This window comes from Macrobrachium rosenbergii, chromosome 57 (genome assembly GCF_040412425.1).
Source record: "Macrobrachium rosenbergii isolate ZJJX-2024 chromosome 57, ASM4041242v1, whole genome shotgun sequence".
In the NCBI taxonomy this organism is placed as follows: Eukaryota; Metazoa; Arthropoda; class Malacostraca; order Decapoda; family Palaemonidae; genus Macrobrachium; species Macrobrachium rosenbergii.
Window position 1 is genome coordinate 16,028,006 of NC_089797.1, and position 24,889 is coordinate 16,052,894.

Consider the following 24,889-nt stretch of genomic DNA (forward strand, 5'->3'; position numbering starts at 1 on the left):
GGGAAGCTGCAAACAACCTTTAGCAATGCTTACAGTGCACCAGGTGAGGTGCACTGACGGCTCTAACCCCCTAAGGCGGTCCTGCAAAAGTTTTCCGCCTCGTGCTAGATGAAATGTAACAGCTACATGCAATAACCTCACACCTTCTGTGTTCCCTTATATTAATAAACGTCTTTTCACTGAGAACCTTTGATTCGAAAGTAAAAATGAAATCAAGAAAACTTTAATGTGACCACTAGATTTCATCTAGGATATGTTTCAAGAATTCAGTTTGAAAGTTTCTGGATTTATACTTTTTATATTTGTGATTGCTCTTGTATGAGTGGGTAGGAATTTTCAGGTGTAATATAATTTTCGTTAGAGCTAACGTCAAGTGAAATCGGATAACTGGTTGGGATTTTCATTAGTAGTAATTAATTTCTGTTAAAGCTAAAATTAAGTTTCTCAGACCTTAGATTTAAAATTTCAAACAATTGGAAATTATTACTTTATTTATTTATTTTTCAAGTTAATAAAAACGCACGAAATTGATCATTTCACTCACCTGAACACAAAGATATCATAAAATAACTTGCGAAATATAGACTCAGCTTCATACCAAGTAAAATTTTTTATTTTGTTTTTCTCGAACACTAAATCCATTTGAAATATTTCTTGTTAGTGGGCCATACAAATGAGAAACCTCACTTTAGAATAAGAGTATTTTTCTTAGTCCATTGGAATTAAAGTTATACTCTGATAGTCCACGTACCCTATCTCTGGCTCCGAGCTCGGCTCCTTGTCCCATGAGGAGCGTGACGAGATGCGGGTGGCCGTTGGTGGCGGCAATGTGCATTGCCGTTCGCCCTCTCTTGTCCATTTTCATAATCTACGGAGATATTCATCGTTATATATATTATATACTACGTTTAGGCTGTTGAGATTTGTTGCAGTTGAGTTTTTTAGCAAAATCACTATATACTCATAAAATTATGATGAAGGAGTTTTTCAAGCAGATCAGAACTTTCTGAGACTTATACAAAATCGGATGTTTTTGTGACAATTTTAACTCATGTTCCATCTTGTGTTTCTAGTCAGAAAATTATAACCTGACCTGCTTCGTCGACTTCGACAACAACAGACTGACAACGGACGTGTGACCTCCGATGCAGGCCAAGTGTAGAGGGGTGTATTCCTGGTGCAAAAAGAAGTGATAGATGAACATTTTGTTCTTTGTGTCAAGGTCATATTTCACTTGTGATATTCATTATCTTATCCGTACACGACCCTGCTTTATCCATTTGTCGTTTTAATCTTAATTTTACCATTACTCTCTTACATCTCTTGTTCCACTTTTCTAAAAATAGTTTTCTTTTTTATGCGGAAAATCAATTTAAATTTTAGATGGTTTCGTTCCAGTGAGTCTGAATAATAATAATAATAATAATAATAATAAATAATAATAATAATAATAATAATAATAATAATAATAATAATAATAACACGTAGTTGCATGCAAATGACGCATGTAAGATGCTATGTACATATGACCATCCAACTCTATCTCTACATCGTTTTTACGTAAATAAAATTCGCATGAAATTACATTGAGTCTGGACGTCACATCCGGCTGAACGCCCGGAATGTTGAAAAGTATCCTGACGACGCCCTCATTGCCCTCATGGGCGGCTAAATGCAGGGGCGTCAGATCTGCCTCGGCGCCGAGGTCAGGCAGAAAGGGCCGACCCCCCGTCATCATCGGAGGCTCGGATTTGATGGTGGCGGGAATGTGAGACAGCAGCTCTCGAACGATTTCTGAGAAGAAGAAGAAAGAAAGCAATGTTACTAATCTGAGCATTCAGTTTGGGATAGTTGTGGCCACTGTTTGTCACAGCAGTAGCACAGATTAGCGAAATTAGTTGGTAACAAATTTTGACATTAATCAAGATTCCACAGAGTTCCTTCAGTACTCATATTACAAAGGAAAAACAATTGAAACTACTGGTTAAAGACCAATTCATTCATTGCCCATGCACGTTACAGAACTCTGTTGCTGAAATCTTCCTAATATTACCAAAAGTATATCAAAACTAACAATTTTACTGGCTGCTCTAGCAGCAAGAGCCAGTCCTGGCATAAGGCCAATTTAAATAAACAATACATACCATTTTGACCATAATGAGCCGCAATATGCAGAGCGAAAAGACCCAGCTTCTTGCTATGGATGCGAAGGCTGGTGACCTCCCGTAGTGTTTCTAAGACTTGAATGTGGCCATATCTAGCTGCTAAATGGACTGCCGTGAAACCTTCCTGTTGATGTGATTTTGATTTTATGGAAGTTAGACTGTCAAGGCAAACTCTGGGGCACTTGCCCCATCCAGTGCTCAAGACAGTGAAGAGAGGGTGTTGGAGTGGTTGGGCAGCAAGATAAGGAGATCCAGGAAATATAGGAGATGAAGTACAAGGATCTACAGGTAGAACTGGGAGAAAACCCTTTAGTTGCACTAAGAAGCAATAGTTAGAGAGGTTGGACAGCAAGATTGAAGAAACGGAGCTGAATGGAGGTAGAGTAAAAAGCTAAAGAATCGGTGCAGCTGCGAGCCGAAAGGGTGCTGCAAAAATCTTTTCGTAGTGTCTACATTAAACCCAACTTTTAAACTAATGTTTAAAAATTGGATTATAAATTTAGAGTGTGGGATTCACCATAATTATATCCTGCTCATTGATTAATATAGGATTTAAACTCTCAAATTTATCATCATTTTCGACTTTTAAATTGCTTTAAATGTGTTGTAAAGAGGGCGTATAACTCTGATTGCCGCATATTCATCTAGAAAACTAGAGGTTATATTTTTATATCTTAAATTCGTATCTTCACCCCAACCACTCTAGTTACGTGTGTTGGTTTAATCTAAGCCAACCAACCAACTGGGTTTTATATATGTGTGTGTGTATGTGTGTGCGTATGTATGTATATTTGTGTATCAGGTAATCTTTTAGTGTTGAAATTAATCATTTCAAAATTCAAAATATTTTCCAAGATTTTTATGAATTGTGCTATATATCTTTTAATGAAGGTGAAATAGGCTATAATTTTGCATATACACTTATTCCTTATTTTTTAGTGTGTTGCATATCTCAAGTCAATTTCATTTTATGGACTCAGCTGACTGTAATGGATATTAGTATCATAACTTATGAAACAAAAGAGGTAAACCTTACTCCGTTTTCTGCTTTGGGGGAAGCTCCGTTTTCTATGAGAAATTTAACAAGCTTCGCGTGCCCTCCTTCAGCTGCCAGATGGAGGGTCATGGAGTCACCCACTCGGTTTCTGCCATTAATAATAATTCCTCTGTTATGCCTCATAAGCTCCCTCACGACATCGACAGAACCTTGTAATGCTGCTATGTGGGCGCAGGTATTCCCATCCTACAGAAGATAAGTCCATTTGTCAATGACAACAAAAACTGGAATGCAATTCTATGTTTAGCTGTAAAAGAACCTATCACGAATTACAGAAGAATGGGAAATATAAGTGGTCCTGATTTGTTGTAATTACTAAAATTAAGTTTCATAAGGTGCAGATTTCCAATAAACTTTGACCTGATCTTATCAGAGTCACATCAACAATAAGTTCCAAGTACAACAAACTTGCAGGAATACACAATGGACTTGCTGTCATTTTATCAGCAAAATATCACAACATAAACATAGAATATATTATATCAAGTCTTGAGAATGTAAAACTACTGTCCTATGAGTACAGTATTCCCACTCAGCAAACACCTACCTTATCGGCCGTGGTTACTAATTCCGGTGAAGATTTAAGGAAGAGTTTGACAACCTCGGAGTTATTGTGCATAGCAGCCACATGAATTGGCTTCTGGCCTGCGTTGTTCGTAGCGTTGGTATCCGCTCCTAATTGCAACAACGTCTCGCAGACTTCCAGCTGACCTGACTCGGCAGCTAAGTGCAGGGGCGTTTGTCGCGTCTTGGGTAAAAAAAAAATTCAGTATTATTGTATCGGGTTTTTGTTCAGGGCGTGGTAGTTTACTGATGATAAGAGATAAATACTGTTATGCTACCGTTGGACATCGTGGAAAGCAGCTGACTTATACGAACAGATAGGCATCGGAAATATGATAAACAAATCAAAGATAAATATCATTCACTAATTTACATTTCACAAGACTGTATGGAGCCATGTTGTCTATCATGTTCCCTTGAGGAGCGAAAGGATGAAATTCAATTGAAGTTGTACAAGATTAAACATGAAATAATCTTCTTTAATGATAGTATGGGAACGTTTAAACTGATGCTTCACATACCAAGCAAATCATATTAATTTAATAAAAAGGGAAGGTGGGGTGGGATTCCTTATATAGAATAATAAGATAGTATTGCCCCTCATAACTGCTATCCTTCCAGTTAAGAGTCAAATGAGGGCCGATATTTCTTTAAAATAAGTGTTTTATGGCTTATGTTATTACTGTGAAACACGATTTTGGATGTATCAACACAAGTGAGAACCCTCTCTCATGCGCTGTCTTTTTTTTTTTTTTTTTACGCAGTCCAACCCCTTTCATAACTGTTTCATAATATTTCAATTATTTACTTTCTAGGTCTCTCAGTATTTGACCCTTCATAAGCTAGTAGGAAAATATTACCTTCTCTTGAACTGCTATTTATGATAAAACTTAGAAACACCAGGTTTTAAGATTTTGCTTCCACTTTCTCGGGACAAATTTAGATATATTTCACGCAAATAGCTTGTCGATCCCCTTCATAATTAAATGATTAATGATTCAAACAATCTCTACCCAAGAATTTAAAGTTGTGATAAACTAGGAATAACCTGTATTTTATCTGTTGATCATAAGTCATCAACTTAATTTACCAATAAGCTCTTGTCATAAAGAAGAGCAAAAGTTTGCTCCCAATTTAGAAAGTTCATGCAAGTTAAATAACTTCTTGGAAGGTTACCTGACTTAAAGACTCATTCTTGTTGAGGACTGCCAAGCACAACTCTTTTTTTCTTTCTTTACCAAGCGCCTATTATTTCTTACTTATAATCTTTATTTATATGAATTCTGTTTCACTCAACCTACTTTTTTCCTCTTCTCGTACCATTGTGATTTATGCCATGAAAATAAATGCTTAGCATTTTTATAATAATAATAATAATAATAATAATAATAATAATAATAATAATAATAATAATAATAATAATAACTTACCAACGTTAAGCCTTCTTTCTGAGCTGCATTTTGAGTAATTAACGTTCTCACGAGTTCCGTGTACCCTTTCTGGGCTGCCAAATGAAGCGCAGTCATTCCAGACATCGTACGGGCATTCACGAAAGCTTTATGATGCAACAGGGCGTCACAAACCTATAAAAGGAGTTTAGTTTTATTCAGTTTCTTGTATACTTTTTGTATACTTATACACTCAGAACACTTTAGGTGCATGTGCTATTACACCCTTATTTGTAAAACTTACCAGCATGTACCCATGTTCAGCAGCTAAGTGTAAGGCTGCTTTTCCCTCGTGGTCGAAAACGTCGACACGAGCCTGGTGGTCCAGCAACATGGAGACGATGCCATCGTGGCCTTTGTCTGACGCGTTGAGCAAAGGAGACCAACCACGAGTCGATTGTCCGTTCATCAGTTGTTGAAGCTATGAAAAGTTATATCAGTTAAACGAGCAGTAAAATATTTTGCGATTGTAGTACCAGGACTCAACCGTAGCGGTTCCTGTGTGGTACAATGAAGTAATATCACATCGAAGACTTTTTAAAAGTTTGCCATGAAATGAATAGTTTTCTCTAGTTCCTATAGAAAATTGTATTGCCTTGGGGAACTATGGCATATTTAATATTTACAACTGTAAATTTTGTGAAGTCTACAGTAAATTAATTCGGCTTATTTTCCTCATAGAAAATTTGAATTCCTTTGGGGGCCCTTAGCAAATCTAACTTCGATCTAATACTGAATCATTATCCTGCTCTTCAAAGGGCATAGATGGAAAGTGAACTCATAATCATCATCAAGGTTAAGTGGCTTTACACTATATTGTGACAATTATAATATCAAAATGACAGTGCTCAAGGATTTGCCTAAGTAATACTTATGTTGTTAGTAATTTTAACAGCTAAAATTATTAATCACAATTCTTACTGTGATATTTGACGTAAAACCATAATCGGTCTGCTATTTAAAAGCAAAAATATTTACTTTTAATTAGGAAAAATTAAATAAAATAGTAAATGGGAATATGATCGTAAGTATAATGCAATAGATTCTGACAAATGTCATAAAAACTATGCATCACCTGAATGAGAGATAAATTCTATCACCTGCACGTAATTTTCAAAAGTAAAATTCCTGATTAACGATTACTAAGTTTATTCTGTTTTCTTATTAGTGGATACTGATAAACACGACCTCCCCGTTGATAAAAACGGTAGTAAGATAATGAAAAACTTAACCAAGGGAACTACAATATAAGTAGGATAACGAGAAAATATGACAGCTAACAGAAGATCATACCTACAGTCTCTGACAGTACATTTTATATGTTCAGCTGAAGAAGATTAAGATTGATGGCATGTCTGTAAATCAATTACAATATTTTCATTCCGCACATCTTGCAAGCTTACGTGTTTTGATTAACTTCAAAGTTTTATAAGCTTACAAAATCAGTCTATCAGTTAATGCACACTAAGCAAACAAACCTTATCCTTTGGAGCAAATCGTAACATCTCCGTCAAAACAGCCTCATTGCCCGAGGTAGAAGCGTAGTGGATTGAGTCTCATGCGTCTGTTGGCAAAATTGATTATAATATATGATATATATATATATATATATATATATATATATATATATATATATATATATATATATATATATATATATATATCAGAAGTTTATGTTAATACCACAAATCTTACGTTAACTGATAAAACGACGAATGTAAATGCGGTCAAAATAAAATAATATAGACATTATTTGTCTAATTCTTTTCTAGTGTTGTTTGATATAACACGGATATCCCATGCAAATAGTTAGCTTTGTACTATGACACCCTTTAAAAATTTCGGAGTAGAGAGAGAGAGAGAGAGAGAGAGAGAGAGAGAGAGAGATTACCTTATTGGTGTGAACCAGAAGCTCAGCTCCGTTAGATAGCAAGAGGTTGGCAATTTCCTGGTCGTCTCCGGCTTTTATTTTTGCTTTACTCTTATTCAGCCCAGCGGTCATATGAAGAGCAGTTTCCCCGAGGTTATTCTGAAATACGACATTTTATCAGTCACTTGTCATAGCTTTGAAATGCGTTCTACTTGTGGGAGGGTTCATGACCATTTCTTAAATGAACATTTAATTCCAGAAATAAAATTATTATTGCGCGAGTGTCCCTTACTCAAGTTTAGTTGCTACTTCATGTTATTGTTTCTTTTTTTTTTGTTATTGAATACATTTTTAATTCGTAATGTGCAAAATATTATACAAATCAATACACTATACGTACCTGACAATATTTTTACTTAGCCAATACTAAACAATAAAAATATATTCCTAATACAGTACATATATTTAAAATATCGGTAACAAGGTCTTGATAATACATCATCTGAATACTGTCTTCGTAATTTCCTTCAGTCTTGTGTTTCATTCTGAAACACTGAGTCAAGAATCTTAGGAATGTAAATCGTGGCCTGACTGAAATCAGGAATGAACAGAGCCCAGTTTCTTACCTTAGTGTTGATGAATTTCACAACTTGTGCTTTACCACCTTTCGCCATGACGTGGTCTATCAACGTCCTCACTACATCAACTCTACAGGCAGAGCAAGCTAAATGCAGCGCTGTCTCTCCATCCTGAATGACAAAGATTTGAATTAAGTCGTACCGGTGGTGTCGTACATCAAGTGAACAGACGATATTTAGCAATTATGGAAACGTGAAATAAGTACAGTAGAAAGTGTCTAAATTCTGTAACTAATAAGTCGAAGTTGTTGATAGCCTAATCCTGATTTCATGAAACAGGATTTCATGATAGGATACAGTGATACAATAAGATTATTCAGGGTTAAGATACAGACTAAATGACGCTACAAGAAAAATGTCAACTCCCAGCGTAAGTTCATTTGTGAAATGTCCCTATACAGAGGCGGCCACTGAATACCAGTGATACAAAAATGAGTTCAGTCACTCCACCTTCGACTGGATCAGGGGCGCAGCCTTTTCATCCTCGAGTAGTAGATTAAGGGTCTTCAGGTTACCATTAAAGGAAGCCAAGTGAAGAGGCGTCTGTCCGTCTTCCTTAGGCAGGTTAACGTCAGCGCCAGATTTGAGCAACATTTCCGCGCACTTCTCTCCGTCTTCCACCCTTGCCGCTAGATGGAGCGCCGACTCCCTCGCAGCACCACCTGAGAACGAGTTTTGCAATCAGCACGCGTACCCATAATGTACTTCATTTAATTCAGCTACTTTACAATAAGAATTTATAGCGTTCGTGGTGAATAATATACTTTGATGATAGATTAAAAGAAACAAGCAATGTAAATGCCTGGGTATTCTTTACATAAGCTAGCTTTATCCCAACAAAGGCTCTTGTAAAGCGAGTAGCCTATTTTTTACATATACTGGTAAATCAGAGACCATATCTGGTAACACAGGCTCAAAAAGTGACTTAAAAAAAGCATTATTTATGAATCAGGAAAACGTTTAAAACAAGACAGTATCATAATTTTTATTAGTGCCAGAACTAAGTTTAAACACCACAATTAACTTACAATTAAGCTGACTGGTTTAAGGTTACCTGAAAAGGAAGCTTTTTAGACATGGTCTTACAATGTCAGGATTGAAAATTGTACATGAGGACACTACATCCTCAGTGCTGTCAAGAAAAAGGCTCATGGTAAAACTGAAATTTAGGATGGCGAGACTGTGCATTCCTGGTCACAGAAGCCACATTAGCAAAGAATTACAAAACTTCTCTTAAGCTGTAATAATGTTAACATTCAGATTACTTCTTTTCCTAAATGTCCAGATATGTCTTCTACAAGAAATTCTACAAAAGATTAAGTCAAAGATAACTCTTTTATATAAAAGCATTATTTGTGACTTATCTTCTGCAGAATTCCTTGTAGAAGACATTATTGTTTTTACAGGACCGTAAACCTCCAATACTTATTATCCTGCCATCAGTAATTCCAGCCATACCATAAGAATATCGATTAAATCTTGAAATCTACTGTTTTAGAAAGACACAGCATGTTAGTGTTGGTCAATCATGATTCTAAATTTGATGGCATTAACATTTAAATACGAAAGCAGTTTGATAAGGATTAGATGAATGAAATATGATAACTACCAAGAGCCTACGAGTAATGAAGCTTTAGAGAGAGAAAAAAAAACATGTATTATAAGCATTCTTATGCTTTATTTGTAAGCTAGATATGTTAATGATCTAATTACCGGTCTCTCACAGTATGGGATTACAACACATCAACTAGGATATTTTTTTACAAGAGTAACTATATACACAGAATAGCTGATCACTTAGGCATTAGATACTCTTCGGTCACTGTGAAGAATTCCAAGTCATCTGGATGTAGCGTTAGCTCAGAAAAGTGACAGATTATGAGAATTAAGTGTCGAATCAGAGATGAAGAAAATGCAAAAATCCGGGGTAAGAAAACTGAAAATGATCTTCATGTTACTCATTGACATGGTTTCACTTTAATCTACTTTTATTTGCATATTATCGCGTGTTCTTACTTATTTTAGAAATATTTGCTCCATTGATTGAAATCCATGTTCATGAATATTGTTCACTATTTTAACAGATGAAATTTTTGTTACCTTCCACATTATCTCAGAATGTCTAGGAGTTTTTGCACCTCCTGCCTCATGGGATAAGTTTCCCCATCTTAAGAGAAACGCATGAACCTTGACCTTATGTCATTCTCTAAAAGGTTTCTCATTCCATCATTGTAATTCATGTCAACCTCCGGAATTCCTTTTGTCCCCAACTTCTACCTTTTGACAAATCTTTCACAAGGACCTGTTCCCCTTTAAAAGGAGAGTTAGGGAGCGTTGGTCGTTGTAAGAAAATACTTTGGATTACCACAGGCTGAACTCTAGTAAAACGAAAACACTGTTGATTAGCAGATCTCGTACAAATTTTACACCCCTTCCCCTCTTCAGGTGGAATGAGTCTGAAGTTTTAACTATTCTAGGTGTGACTTTTGACTCGCATCCTTACTTGAGAAACATTTAATGAAAGTGCCAGCAAATGCCACACGAAAGTTAGGTATTGTACATAAGGTCCCATACATTCATAGCAGTAATGAAATAATTGCAATCTGTTTTAGGTTATTTGTAATTTCTTTACTACAATACTCTTCTCCTGTGTGGATGTCTGCTTCTGCCAGAGATTTATCTCTTTTAGACAGAGTGGTTCGTGGTGGTAGGTTTCTGTTTCCGAATATTAGCGGTTATGACTTGAATCATCGACGGATGGTCTCTTGTTTGTCAGTTTTTCATAAGTTGCATTTTTATAAAGATCTTTCATGTTCACAACTGATCCCTGATCCCCTTTTTCTGCCGAGAGAGAGCGACCAGATTCGCTGAACAGCATCCATCAATATGCAATAAATGTGCCTCGCTGTCGAACTTCTCAATTCCAGAGGTTCTTCATTCCTCACACCGTTGGAATGTGGAACGGTCTCCCTGAGGATGTCGTGCAGCTGGAAATTCAAAAGTTCAAGCGAAGATGCGGTGTTTTACTACCGTAATGCAACTCTCCTTGCATTTTAATACTTTCATTTATCTATTTATTAATTTGTTAATTTATTTTTTATTTTTTAATAAGTGTGATCTTCTCGTTTTGTATGTCCTTAACTTCCTGTTACTTCGTTCTAATGAACACCATATTCATAGGAAGCATGAATTTCAAGTCAGTGGGCCCTGTCTGCTTGTTCCATATGAATAGGGTTCATCTTCTGAACAATAATAACCAGCTCTTGCAAAGATGTATAGTAGCCTACTAATCTAAGGATGTCTGGAACCTCTCCTTGTCGACCGAGGCTGAGACGCAAAAGCCATGTGTATAGGCATTTCACGAGTCTTGATTGCTTGGACTTTTCACTTGCATGTAGACACCTAGTGGTTGAACGTAACAGTGTAGAGGAACTGAAAATAAGATTTTCCGGTGCATACGAAGATGAATACAGTAATTACCTGCTTTCCCGATTTTTCAGATTTTTTTCTTTTTATAAATCAGGGGGCGATTTTAAAGTTTTTTTTTTTAATTCATACTTTTTAAGATTCGCAATTCTTAATTGTCTGTCCGTAACAGTTTGTGTGTACAAATATCAAGTGTTTTATTTTGATTCACCACAATATTTTCGTCAACCCACAATGACCTATTCATGTTTGGGACATTGCGCTCATGTTCAGGGTTCTTGCCCTTCAATCTCCCATTCTGACAAGGGTGGATGAAACCCATCCATGTGAGCAATAACCATGCTCTAAAGAGCGTTTTTTTTTTCTTTTAGATACTACATTGGTTAGTGCTCCTTAGAGCTAACTAACTCATCAAAGCCATTTCATCCCACGTTTACTGTACGTAGATCAGCAGTCACTGGATTACTATTTTTCCTAAACAAATAATCTATGATTATCGGAAGGTTTGATACAAACGGAAAATTAGCCACTGACCAATAAAAGTTCATTTGAATTGACCTTTAAAATGTACACTCTTTATGTATCCGTCCCCGCATACTTTTGAAATTTCGATTACCACAAAATATAGGTCTGACACTCATTCCTATTAGTATGGAAAGAACGGTACAGAAATGGAAAACAAGTACCCTAGATATTAGCAAGAAAAACTATTTGTTTAAAACAGAAAGAAAAGTTCTTAACAAATAACTAAGCTACCTCTGGTTTCTATGGAACTAATCTGTAAGGCTTTAAGAAATAAGATGTTTATCCATCAAAGAACGGCTGGTGCTACATTGTATGGTATCGTTTAGTTTTACTTTTCATGAGAGAATGTACATTAAATATTTACAATTGATCATTAAATTACATCGTAAAACAATCGAATTGCAATAAATTATCATACATTAATTGGATTTTCTTACAAATAATACATGATTGCATGCAGATTTAATGTGAAAAGCTCATTGTTTTATGAAATCTAACCAGTTTTCTCAGATTACATTTTATCAGGAAATTCGTTCGTATATAAAAATTATAGGCAAGACGTGAGAAAAGTAATACAACATGCAAATATAAATAACTGCGTTGCTAGATAAATGAAAAATCGATATTCAGGTAGATTTCTCATAATTATTCCATTCAGGCAACATTGTCTTTGATAAAAATAAATAATATTTTAATGAACGATACCTCTCTCTCTCTCTCTCTCTCTCTCTCTCTCTCTCTCTCTCTCTCTCTCTCACACACACACACACACACACACACACACACACACGCAATCATCAAGCATACTTTCACGTTATTTTCTGTCGCACAAAAAGATGACAAAATAAAATTAAAGTTCGTCAAATTTACCGCAAAAAAAAATCTGCCGAATAACACATGCTATCATTCAACAGTTTAAAAACGACTTGGATTTTTGCATTTTAAGAAGAAGTAATGTTTTAGGAGTTCAAAGGTTCTGCGTAATGTACACTTAGCACAGCACTCTTACCACAGAAAGCTCTTCAAAATCTAATGGGGCGTAACTGGTTCTAGTTACTACGTCCTGAAATGTGTTCTCTAAAATAAGACAGTTACTCCTACAATGTGTGGGTCAAACGAGCGTCCAAACTTACCGACTTTTCGAGGGGGGAGGGGAATGTTAAATGTAGAATAATGCTATTGAAAAATGTTTTCATACCTTCAAAAAATATCTCATTCATGAAAGTATATGGCAAAAATATTCATCTTTTTCTAAAGGTTTGCTAGTACAGTTCTTTACTAGAATATAAACAAGCTTGATTGCTAACTCTAAGACAAATTAGATAACTAATAAAACTAAATCTGAAAGAAAGCGTTATTTCTTAATAGTCAACTTTTGTTTTCATGTGAATTACATACACGGAAGGTCTTTATTGGTGTACTTTCACGTCCTTTGGTTATGAAAAATAAGATATGTCTTCGGTAACAGACAATATTCGATTGTGACTGAGATGTACTATTTAAGATGTATTTAATAACTCATGTATAAAAACAGATGCTAGTAAAACCTTGTATACTAAAAAATATATATAGCAAACATTACTATCGTGATGTACCTGCCTGTATTTACCGAAACATTGTCTGTCCCCGGCCTTGGACTTTTAAAGTCCATTTTGACCTTGTTAACGTCTAGTTGGCATGACAATTCCTTCATAAGCAAATGAAATAAATCTTTAACCGTTGCTTATCGTGACTCATCTCCACTTCCTCTTTACAAAGCTGAAGGTTTTATTTTAGCAAATATTATAACAAACGCAAAGGGCAAGGTTGTAATTCAAATTATCAATGACTTTATTGCATGGGTAAAATGGAGGCTCTTTCTTAAAAAGAACTTCATACTTATGAAAACAAGTTCTGTGTTAATGTTACAGGGACGTTCATACTTTAATCCATTCAGGCTTAGGCCAAACTCGAAGAAAGTTGGAGTATATAAGTTTTCTTGTGCCAGTTCTAAAGCTTTCTAAAGTTGTGGCTCTTCCCTAAAAAGGACTTTATACTTATGAAAACAAGTTCTGAGTTAATGATCCAATAGAGTTCATGCTCTAATCCACTCAGGCTTAGGCCAAACTGAATCAAGATGGAATATCTTTATGTGTTTCCTTCTGCCAAATCTAGGAATTTAATTTTTCCCTAATAACAATAGTTGTCACATGGTAACATTCACGCACATCATATAGAGGCTCCCAGCGCAAGTCTTCTTGACACATCACGTTTCCACTTCACGAAATCTAAATAGCAATCCATCATCCATTTGTTATTCGCAATGATCTCTCATCCACCTCCGCTGGCCTATGAGCACAGCACCCATATCCAAAGGACGTGCGTTTCCAAAGTCCCCTTACCTTGCATAGTTAGGTTGGCTCCGTGGCCGAGCAGGGCTTCCACCATCGCTGGTTTTCCGCTTTTGACGGCGACGTGAAGGGCGGTGAAACCATCCTGGAGGAGAGGAGAGGTTCTACCGTGGATATTTTCTCTTGGAATAACAGTATGATGATAAAGGCAGAGGACAGTTGAAACTTAGTTAATATTACCGGTGTTCGATGGCTTTGTTTTCATAAAAAAAAAAAAAAAATTGATATGGGTATCGTAGTTGAAATGAAGGCGTCAGTGTATGTGTATGTATATATATATATATATATATATATATATATATATATATATATATATATATATATATATATACAATATATATATATGTATATATATATTTATATATATATATATATATATATATATATATATATATATGTATATATATAATATACATATATATATATATATATATATATATATATATATATATATATATATATATATATATATATATATATATATATATATATATATATATATATATACACGCGTGTGTCTGTATGTATAACTGTGAATTTTTATATTCATATTAATATTAAGCCACGAACACCATTTATTATCAAATTCGCCACACGTTAGAAATAACTTACACCCGAGCGAATCTCCCTGAGTGGGAATTGCATGACATTTAAAAACACAAAATACATTTAACTCAGCTACTGAAATCTAAAAGCAAGAATGAACATTATGGAGTTCAAACTGACATTGGTGGTCACATCAACATGTTCTCCTTTATGAAGAATGGCGTTGACCACGCCCACGTGACCTCTCTGGGCAGCCGTGTGTATACATCGGGCACCGCTTTTGTTCGGCATGTGTAAAGGCACACCTGTTTGGAGAGAGGATTCGGTTATGACTGGTCCTTATCTGTCAAGTTGAAAGCTCTCTTCTATCTTTGGTTATACTCGAAAAAATATAAGTTTTAATAATGACTTTTAAGTCTGAATAAGACTTGTACATTTGAATTTATTGTTCATCACGGTTATGACAATATATAATAATTATTCAGAGGTATTGTAGAAATACCCTAGACGAAGATATCAGGAAAAACAAATAATAATAATTTTGACATTTACTGTGCTCTGAATTTGAAACAAATCGAGTACATACAGAAGTATATCTGCGTTGTCAGGCGGATGAAGTTATATTTTTCAACAATCATTTCATTTTATACTTAAATTACCATGACTACCATACCTTCTTTACATAAACCATAAAATTTTATCCCTGAATATTCTAATTTATTTAGTATAAGTTTTCCCCTTCTAAATGACGGGTTTCTTATGTTTTATAACCTGTATCAATAGAAAACTATAATTTTTATTATAGCAACATTTAGGTATGGGCTTCTGCAGTCATATTCAAAGGAAATAAATAAAGAAGCCTATTTTCAATTCAAATATCTAGAAAGTTTACTTAATATGATAATTTCAATCTAATCGTTCTTTCGAACATTCTTTGATTCTGAGAATACATCATAAAATTTAAAGCAAGTTTTTTACACAGAGTGAAGGGAAGCCCCGAGTGGAAATGCGTAATATATATAACATTTCCTTACTAAACCAGGGGCTGTTATTTTCATCGCAATTGAATTACATACAGATATTTTGTTTGCATAACTAAAGGGAAGTCTACAATGGTTCCATATTGAATACCAAAATAAATAAAGCAAATTGAAACAGTCACCCCAACCAGCAGGATCAAATATGACTGGGATATCTTAATAAACTAGTTCTTAAGTAAGAAGAGCAGCAAGTTTACCTTTCTTAAGAAAAGCCATAACAGTTTCCGGGTGACCGTGTAAGGAAGCAATGTGCACAAGCGTATCTCCGTCTTTTGTCCTGTCCATCACGTTGGCTTTGAATTTGTCAGCTAACATGTCCACTATAGGAGTGAATCCATTTTCTGCTGCAACGTGAAGAGGCGTCCGGTCTGGAAATACGGTAGCCAATTGTAAGTCGGCCTGCACATAGGATACTTTTAGTGGAAAGTGGTCTGCAACTTAAATAAAAATAAAAATAGAACACATGTGTTGGTATGGAAGACCGCAACGAGCGACTAAAAGTGGACGACACTTAAAATAGATAAGAGTAGCCACCAGATCTATTTTTTGGCCATACCACTGTATAAGATGATATTTCAGCTGGCCACAAAGTGGTTGACCACTTAGTGGCCAGCCACTTTCCTGAAGAGTCTCGTATGCGGGCAGCTTAAATTCGATTAGGGATGAAAAACAGACGACGAGGGCCATGCAACCTCATCCCATGTTTGTTTTTTGGTTTTCTGCAAGTCTTTGCAGAAAACCAAAAAACAAACATTTTCTGTCTGTGCACTATGTGTTATGTGGGGAGAATGGAAGACCTAAGATGAAGATTCGAGGTCCTATGTGTGTAATTCGAGAATTTTTAGAGGAGGAAATGTAGTTGGATCAAGAGAGTACTATCTAGACAGTGTGGAAGAAGTTTTAAAATGGAAGGGCTTTAATAACTAAGAGCTCTGGAGTACTTGCACGATGAGCGTGAGTGGCACAGTGCAACAGGGGGGAAATGACGCCTACTGGTAAATGGGTGATAATTACCAGGTATTACTTTCAGAGAGAAAGCAACAATGTTTCTCTGCTACATTTATGCTTCTGCTGCTAAAGTATGGGTAAACATTCTGAGCATAAAACTTCTATAGTATTATCCACTTCATACACAACCACAAAAGGCACATAAACAATGCATCTAACATCCTTAAATGCACTGTTTCACTCACTGCAATCCTGCATTAGCTCTCTCGTTTTGTGAATATTATGGCCCTTCAATTCAAATACTTCTGTTGCATCTATCCAGTACTTGTCAGACTTTCCTCTCCTCCTTCCTCTTAACATTTGCTAATTATGCAGTCTTTCCACACACTGACCGTCCTCCATTTTCTCCACACCATCTCAAACCGCCCAGATCCTTCCTTTCACAAACGTTGAACTTTTTGCTATTTCTCTTGCGATTCTCAAGATTTTTCACTTTTACAGTTATTCGTGTTCCTTATATAAAGGTCAAATACATCATCTCACCAACTTTCACCGTTTTTCTTTCATTGGCATTCAGCATCCACAATTGTCTTTCACTGTGGAGCATTGGATTAACAATTCCTCTACATATTCCAACTATACTTTCAATCATTTTCTTTCATACCTTTTACATACATTTTCCTATTTTCTTTACCTTGTATATTCTGAGACTTTTTTCTTCAATTATTCTTCCATCACCCATTGCATTCACCTCTATAGGCTACACTAAGGCAAACCAACAATTTCCATTCTCTTATTCATCCTAACATTCATTGCTCGAACTTCCTGGCTTTTATTTCCCTTGTTGGATTACCATTATTCAAATTTAATGACAATTTATCCTCTTACAAACACTCAAATTCTCTCGTTGTATTAACTGGAAAAATGACTCGTCCAACACTTAAATCAGGGCATATGTTCCAGTAACATGTAATAACCTTTCTCAGAATTTACGCGAGACCCGTCACCCCTCTGTCTATATCTTCCAGGTGTTTTATTTTCGTCATAAAGGCTTACAGGCGTTCTCAGCAAATTATTCTTAATAGTTTCAACAGACTTCATATTACATATCTGTTAATTCTATCATAAACTTTTTCTAGGTCAGTCAAGTACATAGGATGGAAGAGGCCTTTGAAACAAGTTTTTGTGCAATATGGAAATATACATATTTTCTGGATTTCACGTTCATTACTATCACTGTGGAACGTTCTTGAAAAAAAAATATATATATATATATATATATATATATATATATATATATATATATATATATATATATATATATATATATATATATGTGTGTGTGTGTGTGTGTGTGTGTGTGTAAACACAGACACAGACACACATATATATATATATATATATATATATATGTGTGTGTGTGTGTCTACAGGCATGAACACTTATACACAGACTGAGTCAAGGCATGATAAACACATAACCTTAGGACATCATTTACCTGGAACCATCACACAAAATGGAAAGCTTTAAGACATTTTTAACTACACAGTTCAAAACAAGAAACTGGAACATTTACCAGAATACTAACCATGATTATCATTATGATTCGGATTCACGTGGACAGTCCAGAAAAACTTGACAGTTGCCTCGTCTCCCTCTTCCGCTGATATATGCAGTGGGGTCTGCCCTAATGACTGAAAAATGAAAGTAGGAGGAATTCATAGTTATTTTGGCAGTCGTAGATTTCATTACTTAAATTTACGTTAACGTAGCATGTCTTCTTAAGTTACATAGTTGTTTTTCCATAATAATGATAACAATATTACAGTATGATACCCTCTCCAAGTGCCGCAGTACTGACGTCGAAACTACATTCAACTTTTCTTGTTCTTCACTATTTTCTTACTGTTTTATCCGTTTAGCTATCGATCTTAGTCACTGTTTGATATCTATCAATCCATCTACTATTTACGTTTACACACATAATGTAAATGTACAGGTGTATATGAAACCTTTCTAATTACTCTTTGGGTTTTCATGTATAGATTTCAATCAACCTCTTCCTACTAAACCTTTACCAGCGAGATATCAGACTCACCGGAATGTTTAGCAGACAACTTTTACGCCATTGCATTAACAAGCAGTTACGTGAACAGAGCTGAATTACGTCGCAGTGCTTTGGTTTATAGCATTTTGTTTATGGTGGGCACACATGAAGCCTTGTCGTGATCCCTTAATCTCAGTCAGTCTATCAACAGAATTTTTACAACGAAGAAAAATGAAATAGGAATATTTTTCAGTCCTTAAGCCGACAAAAATGATGAGGGGAGATTTATTGCGCTCGGAAGGAAATTAGAAATTAGTGCATCTTCACGTGAAAAAACGAGAAAACTTAGGATTTGGTAAATGGCAAATCTTTCAGATTAAGATTTAAGCCTAAATATCTCCAGTCACATGAATTTGAAACAGTTTTTGCAGGATTATCCGATTCTGCTTTACCTTAGATTACTTTTCAATTTGCAGATTTTCATTTATTCCAGTTTTGTCTCTTCCGAGACACTGCAACGAAGATCTGAATATATTAGGCAGTCTTCCCTCTTGCAGTGCAACGCTCTTCTTGTTTTGCTTAAAAACGAACTTTATGACGTTGATGATGATAATCATAAATTTTTACCCTTTTTAAGATTATTCCATTTTCGTTGTATCACAAGTGCATATGATTACTCACATACATAACAGTGTAACAGTGTACTCCACTGGAACTTGATTGCTTTCTGTACAAATCCTATCTATTGTTAGACTCCTGTAGAATTAGTCAGCGTTCAAGTTTCTCTTCGAGAATTTTGGCATGCCTAAGTTTTATTTCACAAGTTGTATATATATATATATATATATATATATATATATATATATATATATATATATATATATATATATATATATATATATACATATATAGTACATATATATGAGTATATGTATATATATATACATATCTATTTAGGTAGATAGATAGATTGATAGATAGATAGATATTTATATATGTATATGTATATACATTTGTACACAAAACAAGAGACCCATGTCCAAATTAAATGTAAAAAGTCTTCATAAATGGATTAGAGGAAAAAGATTGCGGTCCCTTTTTAACAGCTTAGAATTGATGACAGGAAAACCAAAACCAATGACGTACTTAACGTCCTTGAATACTGCAGAAATGAAAGCAAATCCTTCATTGATCCGGAACTGCCTCTCCCCCAAGGAAAAAAAAATTCTCGATTGTTTTCATTGTCTTATCAACATTCCCCAGGCCGTGACTGACGAGTGTTAATGGTTCTGCTGAGGCGCGATCTCATTAATCTTGTACACAATCTCATTCATTAGTCCGGCGGTCTTCGGAGTGTCATCAATGACTTTGGAACTAAGCAAGGTAACGCTAAATAATTGGGGGAGGCGAGAGTTTTAACCCTTCAGTCAAGGTTCGTTTAAACCGTGAAAGGGAACGAGTCTAAGAATAAAGGGAAAAGGTCTTGCATGTTACAAGAGAAAATGAATGAATTTTTAAACAAACGATGAAAAGCTAATTTTGAACGGAAATCCTTATTATTGGCTCAGTAAAACAAAAATATTTTCTATCAAAATATTTTACCCAATATCTCGATATCAACAGATGAATCTGAATCTTTTTCAGGAATTAGCGCGTGTACATCTAGATACATAAGAACATCCAGGGTCTAACTTTTCATTGTAGAGAAGATTAACATATTTTACATCTGGCATCATTCAGAAAAAAGCTTGGTCACCAAGGTTTTACTTTAATTCAATCTATACTAGACCTTTTTCCTGAAGCTTATCTGATTACGTTCTCGTTTTTCCCCTCAAGGTGAGCAAATAAGTTTGATTTATTGAATAATGTCAAGAATAAAAAATTCTCTGATTTGATGCACCGTCCTTTCCATAGTTGTATTGAAACAAATTTTATGTTCAGGGAATTTCGCTCTCTCTAGGACTTTCCCAGGTCTTTGCTTCGACTCCTGCATCCCGGAAGAGTCTGTCCCTAACAAAGCCTTTGAAATCCTTCCCCGAGGGAGCATCCTTCACGCCGGTATCCCCAACTCTTTCTTCTCTTGACAGCTGAACACGCAGTTGCCTGACCCATGTTTAGCTCCGTCAATGACCTCACGAGGAAATGCTAATCGTCATTATAATTCCCTAATGCCTATTATTAGAAATACTTACGGCCGATAATCTTCTTAACGCTCGTGCATAAGAAGCGTTCTCTTTGATGTGCGCATTTCACCCTCCTGTGTTTTTCTTTTTGTTATTATTCTTTTTTTACGTTTCTTTGATGCAAGAGAAAAGCATCTAATCTTCGGAGAAAATGGCAAGATATTCTTGGAGAAGCGAATGCGGAAGAAGGCTAAACATGACTAAAAAAAAAAAGCTTAAAAATACACTGATATTAGGAAACTCAACAACCTACTGTTTAACGTTGAATGGTCATGCATAAAGCACGCAGTTAACGGCGAACACGTAATTCAGTTTGTTTTAAAAATTAGTGAAAATTACTGTGGTGCAAGTTGATCGCCTTTACTTTTCAATATCCATTTAGACCATTCATGAGAAACAAAAGATTTAGTGCAGCAGTTCTCTGTATTGGTTATAGTAAAAACTATATAATAAAATAGTGGATATTTATATGTTAATTGTTTATCCGTGTGCAACATACTTTACGAGGAATGAATTACACCTTAAGACTTGCTGTCGTCTATGTAAGAATGCAGAATGATGGTACCTTAGTCCCATCTTCAATACTGTACATAACGTCCCTAGGATCGCGTATATGCGAGGTGTGGCAATAAAGAAAAGACATATACATATATATATATATATATATATATATATATATATATATATATATATATATATATATATATATATATATATATATATATATATATATATATATATATATATATATATATATATATATATATATATATATATATGCGTGTTTGTTAATTTACACCATTAAGAATGCAAGGGTCCAACAAACAATTTTTGTGTCACTCATAACCCGGAATTAAAATATCATAATTGGAGTAAGTGGAATAAGAGAGAGAGAGAGAGAGAGAGAGAGAGAGAGAGAGAGAGAGAGAGAGAGAGAGAGAGAGAACAGCCGGGTAAGGAAATTCTAGACCAATCCCTCTCTTCTTAATCCATGCGAACCCTCACATCCGCAAGGCCTCTGGAAGTTCCCAAAATGGAAGCGAATTAGTGGTTAATATCTGGAGAGCGAAATGAGCAATTAATAACCATACCAGATAATGGAATGCTCAGAGGGAAGTATGCATGAAAGGGTGTGGTCGAAAGATTTTTTTACATATGTTTTTAAAGCAAAATATGATGATGATGGATGTTTATTTAGAGGACGTTATGGGTGTGATTTTTTACCGCCCATGAAATGATCTGTAAAATCGCTTCTTGGTCGTTACCTGCCTGAGCCATTAGCTAATAAGGCGATTTTTCTAAGCTGGTCTTCTAGACTGTGCATTGATGTTAGAATAAGCATTATAAAGATCTAAAGCATTCACGTGAGATATGGGTGGGGTTAGCCCTCCTTTTCAGTTTTTCCATTTTTTTCTTAATTTTAGTTTGATTTGATCTTGGTTCTTTGAAATTAGACAACTGCAATTTGCATTACATGGACGAGATAGAAACAGAGTGCCATATTTTAATTATTGAGGCTACTAGATGACTGAGCAGTATATCCTGGTTCAGTTGCCAGGATATCAGTAAATCTTACCAAAATAGATAAGAAAATAAGAGAAAGTGAAAGACAAATAATATTAGATATACTCTACTCTCCGAAATGTGTGCCACTGCGCACGCTAATCCATTCACTTTTGACCCCTCTTTTTCATTTTCTTTTTTGAATTGCCGCCTTAAGACCTGGATGAAGACATAGCGGCGTCTTTCTTTTCATTTCGCACAGAAAGATTAAGATAATTACGTGGTGTTGACCCCTGCCTTGCTTACAGTGAAACTAATGATTACGCAAGTTCAATTTTGTTTACGTGGTGGCTCAGTTTCAGTTACCATGGCAACGCTGGAATTACCAAACACTGATTGGTTCCTGACGTTGAGCTCGACCAATCACAAACTAGTATGGTGGCCTGTGGAAATCATTCGTTCATTCAGGGAGAGCCATATCGCAGAGCTTTGGTTGCACTGGCTGAGCATCTGTAAATCATCCGTTTACTTATAAATAATTTGTAAATTTTGTCTTTACAGATGAATTGCATGAATCTGTGGGGTTGGTTTTCCAGGAAGAAATTATGATGAAAATATCTTCCTCTCAAAAAAAAAAAAAAGGTCATAGAAGGATCATAAATCATAAAACAAAACATAAGCAGAAAACTGGTAAACGATCGTAATTTTACTCTTTTATTGTTACAAAGAATCATTAGGCGTTTAGCCTTAAATAATGTGACCTCAAATCCTAGGTTTTTTCCACAAGATCAAGAGTAACTTTTGCGTAATAACAGTGTTTTCCTTACTCTCTGCAACTCCCCACCTTCCGCTCTATTGATCCTTCAAACTATATAAATGGTACAAGTCAGAGATCTTTTCCTAAGACTCCTAAAAACCACAACGTTTATGGAACCCTCTAGGAGACTTGGGAAGTCACTGATGCAACTGATACATTTTCTGTTTATAATATTGCTGCGTTCATTTGTGCAATTGAAAGTAAAGTCAAGAAGTAATGAATTCTTATAGAAGGAAAAAGGTTATTCAGACTAACGCTCAATTTGACCACGATGAAAAACGCAACTTCACAGTTACAAAAACAGTAAAAGTAGCCATTAAAATCAACGGGAATATTCCGAAGTATTTTCAGAGGCACATGACTCTTATAATCACTAGGAACGAGCTACGCAATTCAGCATGATGAATCCGTAATTATTTGCTGTTCCGTGTTGCAATAGCCTTGTCCCCACCCCCTCCATTTCTCCATGGGTATCTACTGACGCTTCATCTTCAGCATTAGGGGCCTGGGTTAATTTCATGGTTGGCGTAAACACTCGGGTATTACATTAGGGCTTGGGGAGGAGTAATGAACCCCTCCCCCCTACCATCAACCAGGTTTAAGTAAGTTCAGTTAGCAGGTTTTTGTTAGCTTCTTTGAGGGGAAGAATGTCGTTAAAATGGCAATAAAAACTTCTTTGTTATGTCCCTCGTATGTAGAATAGGTAATATTAAGAATTATCGCAGTGGGTAATCCAACTGAACTGTATTCATTAGGGAAATTTGTCAGAAACGTATGCAGTTAAATTCAATACACCAGCATAAATGCATATATCATATATATATATATATATATATATATATATATATATATATATATATATATATATATATATATATATATATATATACATGTATATAATGCATTTATATATGGTGTAAATAAGCACTATGTCCCACTTCCTCGAAATGTAAAAGGTTCCACAGTAACATTAAAAGATTAAGTTCCAGAATATGTGCATAGTTCTTAAAATATAAAAAAAGATTAAAGCTTTCGTCCATTTTCTGTGGGCTTAATCAATAAACATTTTAATTAGTCCCACATCCTCGGACAAAAGCTCTAAAAAGCTTTTGTAGAATTTGAGAGATATACACATATTTTAGAACTCGCGTTTCTTAACATTACTGGAGAACAATTTTACATCCACAGACACACACATACATATACAGTATATAGTTATATATAAAATATAAATATATATTAAAGCTTTATCCATTTTATATATGTGTATATATATATATATATATATATATTTTAATTAGTAAATATATATATATATATATATATAAATAACTCTAGAATAACTTTTGCAAAATACAGTAAAATCTGGATTACTGAAAGGCTCTCATTGTAAATAGAAGCTTTTTTCTCTATAAAAATGCAATTTAAATGCAATGAACATAGGACAATAAATCCCTGTGTTTTTATCATTGTTTAACTGGGATATCAAAATGTTGAATGACAGTTTTTCGAGCAGTTTTCAGTAGCCTCTAGCGTGCTAAAATCAACTTTTATCGATTCTATATATATATATATATATATATATATATATATATATATATATATATATATATATATATATATATATAACTGTAGACTTATAACCATTGCAAAATACAGTAAAATCTGGATTACTGAAAGGCTCTCATTGTAAATAGAAGCTTTTTTTCTCTATAAAAAATG

The 24,889-nt window shown here is 34.9% G+C and overlaps 1 protein-coding gene across 1 annotated transcript in view; it reads right to left on the reverse strand.

The window, feature by feature from the left end:
- The window catches only part of nompC (no mechanoreceptor potential C), a 182,909-nt gene that overhangs the window by 25,663 nt on the left and 132,357 nt on the right, over positions 1 to 24,889 (reverse strand). The window contains 16 exon segments of the mRNA XM_067101634.1: positions 752 to 868; positions 1,094 to 1,174; positions 1,586 to 1,794; positions 2,145 to 2,289; positions 3,202 to 3,408; positions 3,770 to 3,970; positions 5,217 to 5,369; positions 5,479 to 5,655; positions 6,713 to 6,796; positions 7,123 to 7,263; positions 7,731 to 7,853; positions 8,193 to 8,404; positions 14,075 to 14,168; positions 14,810 to 14,934; positions 15,867 to 16,037; positions 18,206 to 18,311. Coding sequence (XP_066957735.1) covers positions 752 to 868; positions 1,094 to 1,174; positions 1,586 to 1,794; positions 2,145 to 2,289; positions 3,202 to 3,408; positions 3,770 to 3,970; positions 5,217 to 5,369; positions 5,479 to 5,655; positions 6,713 to 6,796; positions 7,123 to 7,263; positions 7,731 to 7,853; positions 8,193 to 8,404; positions 14,075 to 14,168; positions 14,810 to 14,934; positions 15,867 to 16,037; positions 18,206 to 18,311 — 2,346 coding nt within the window.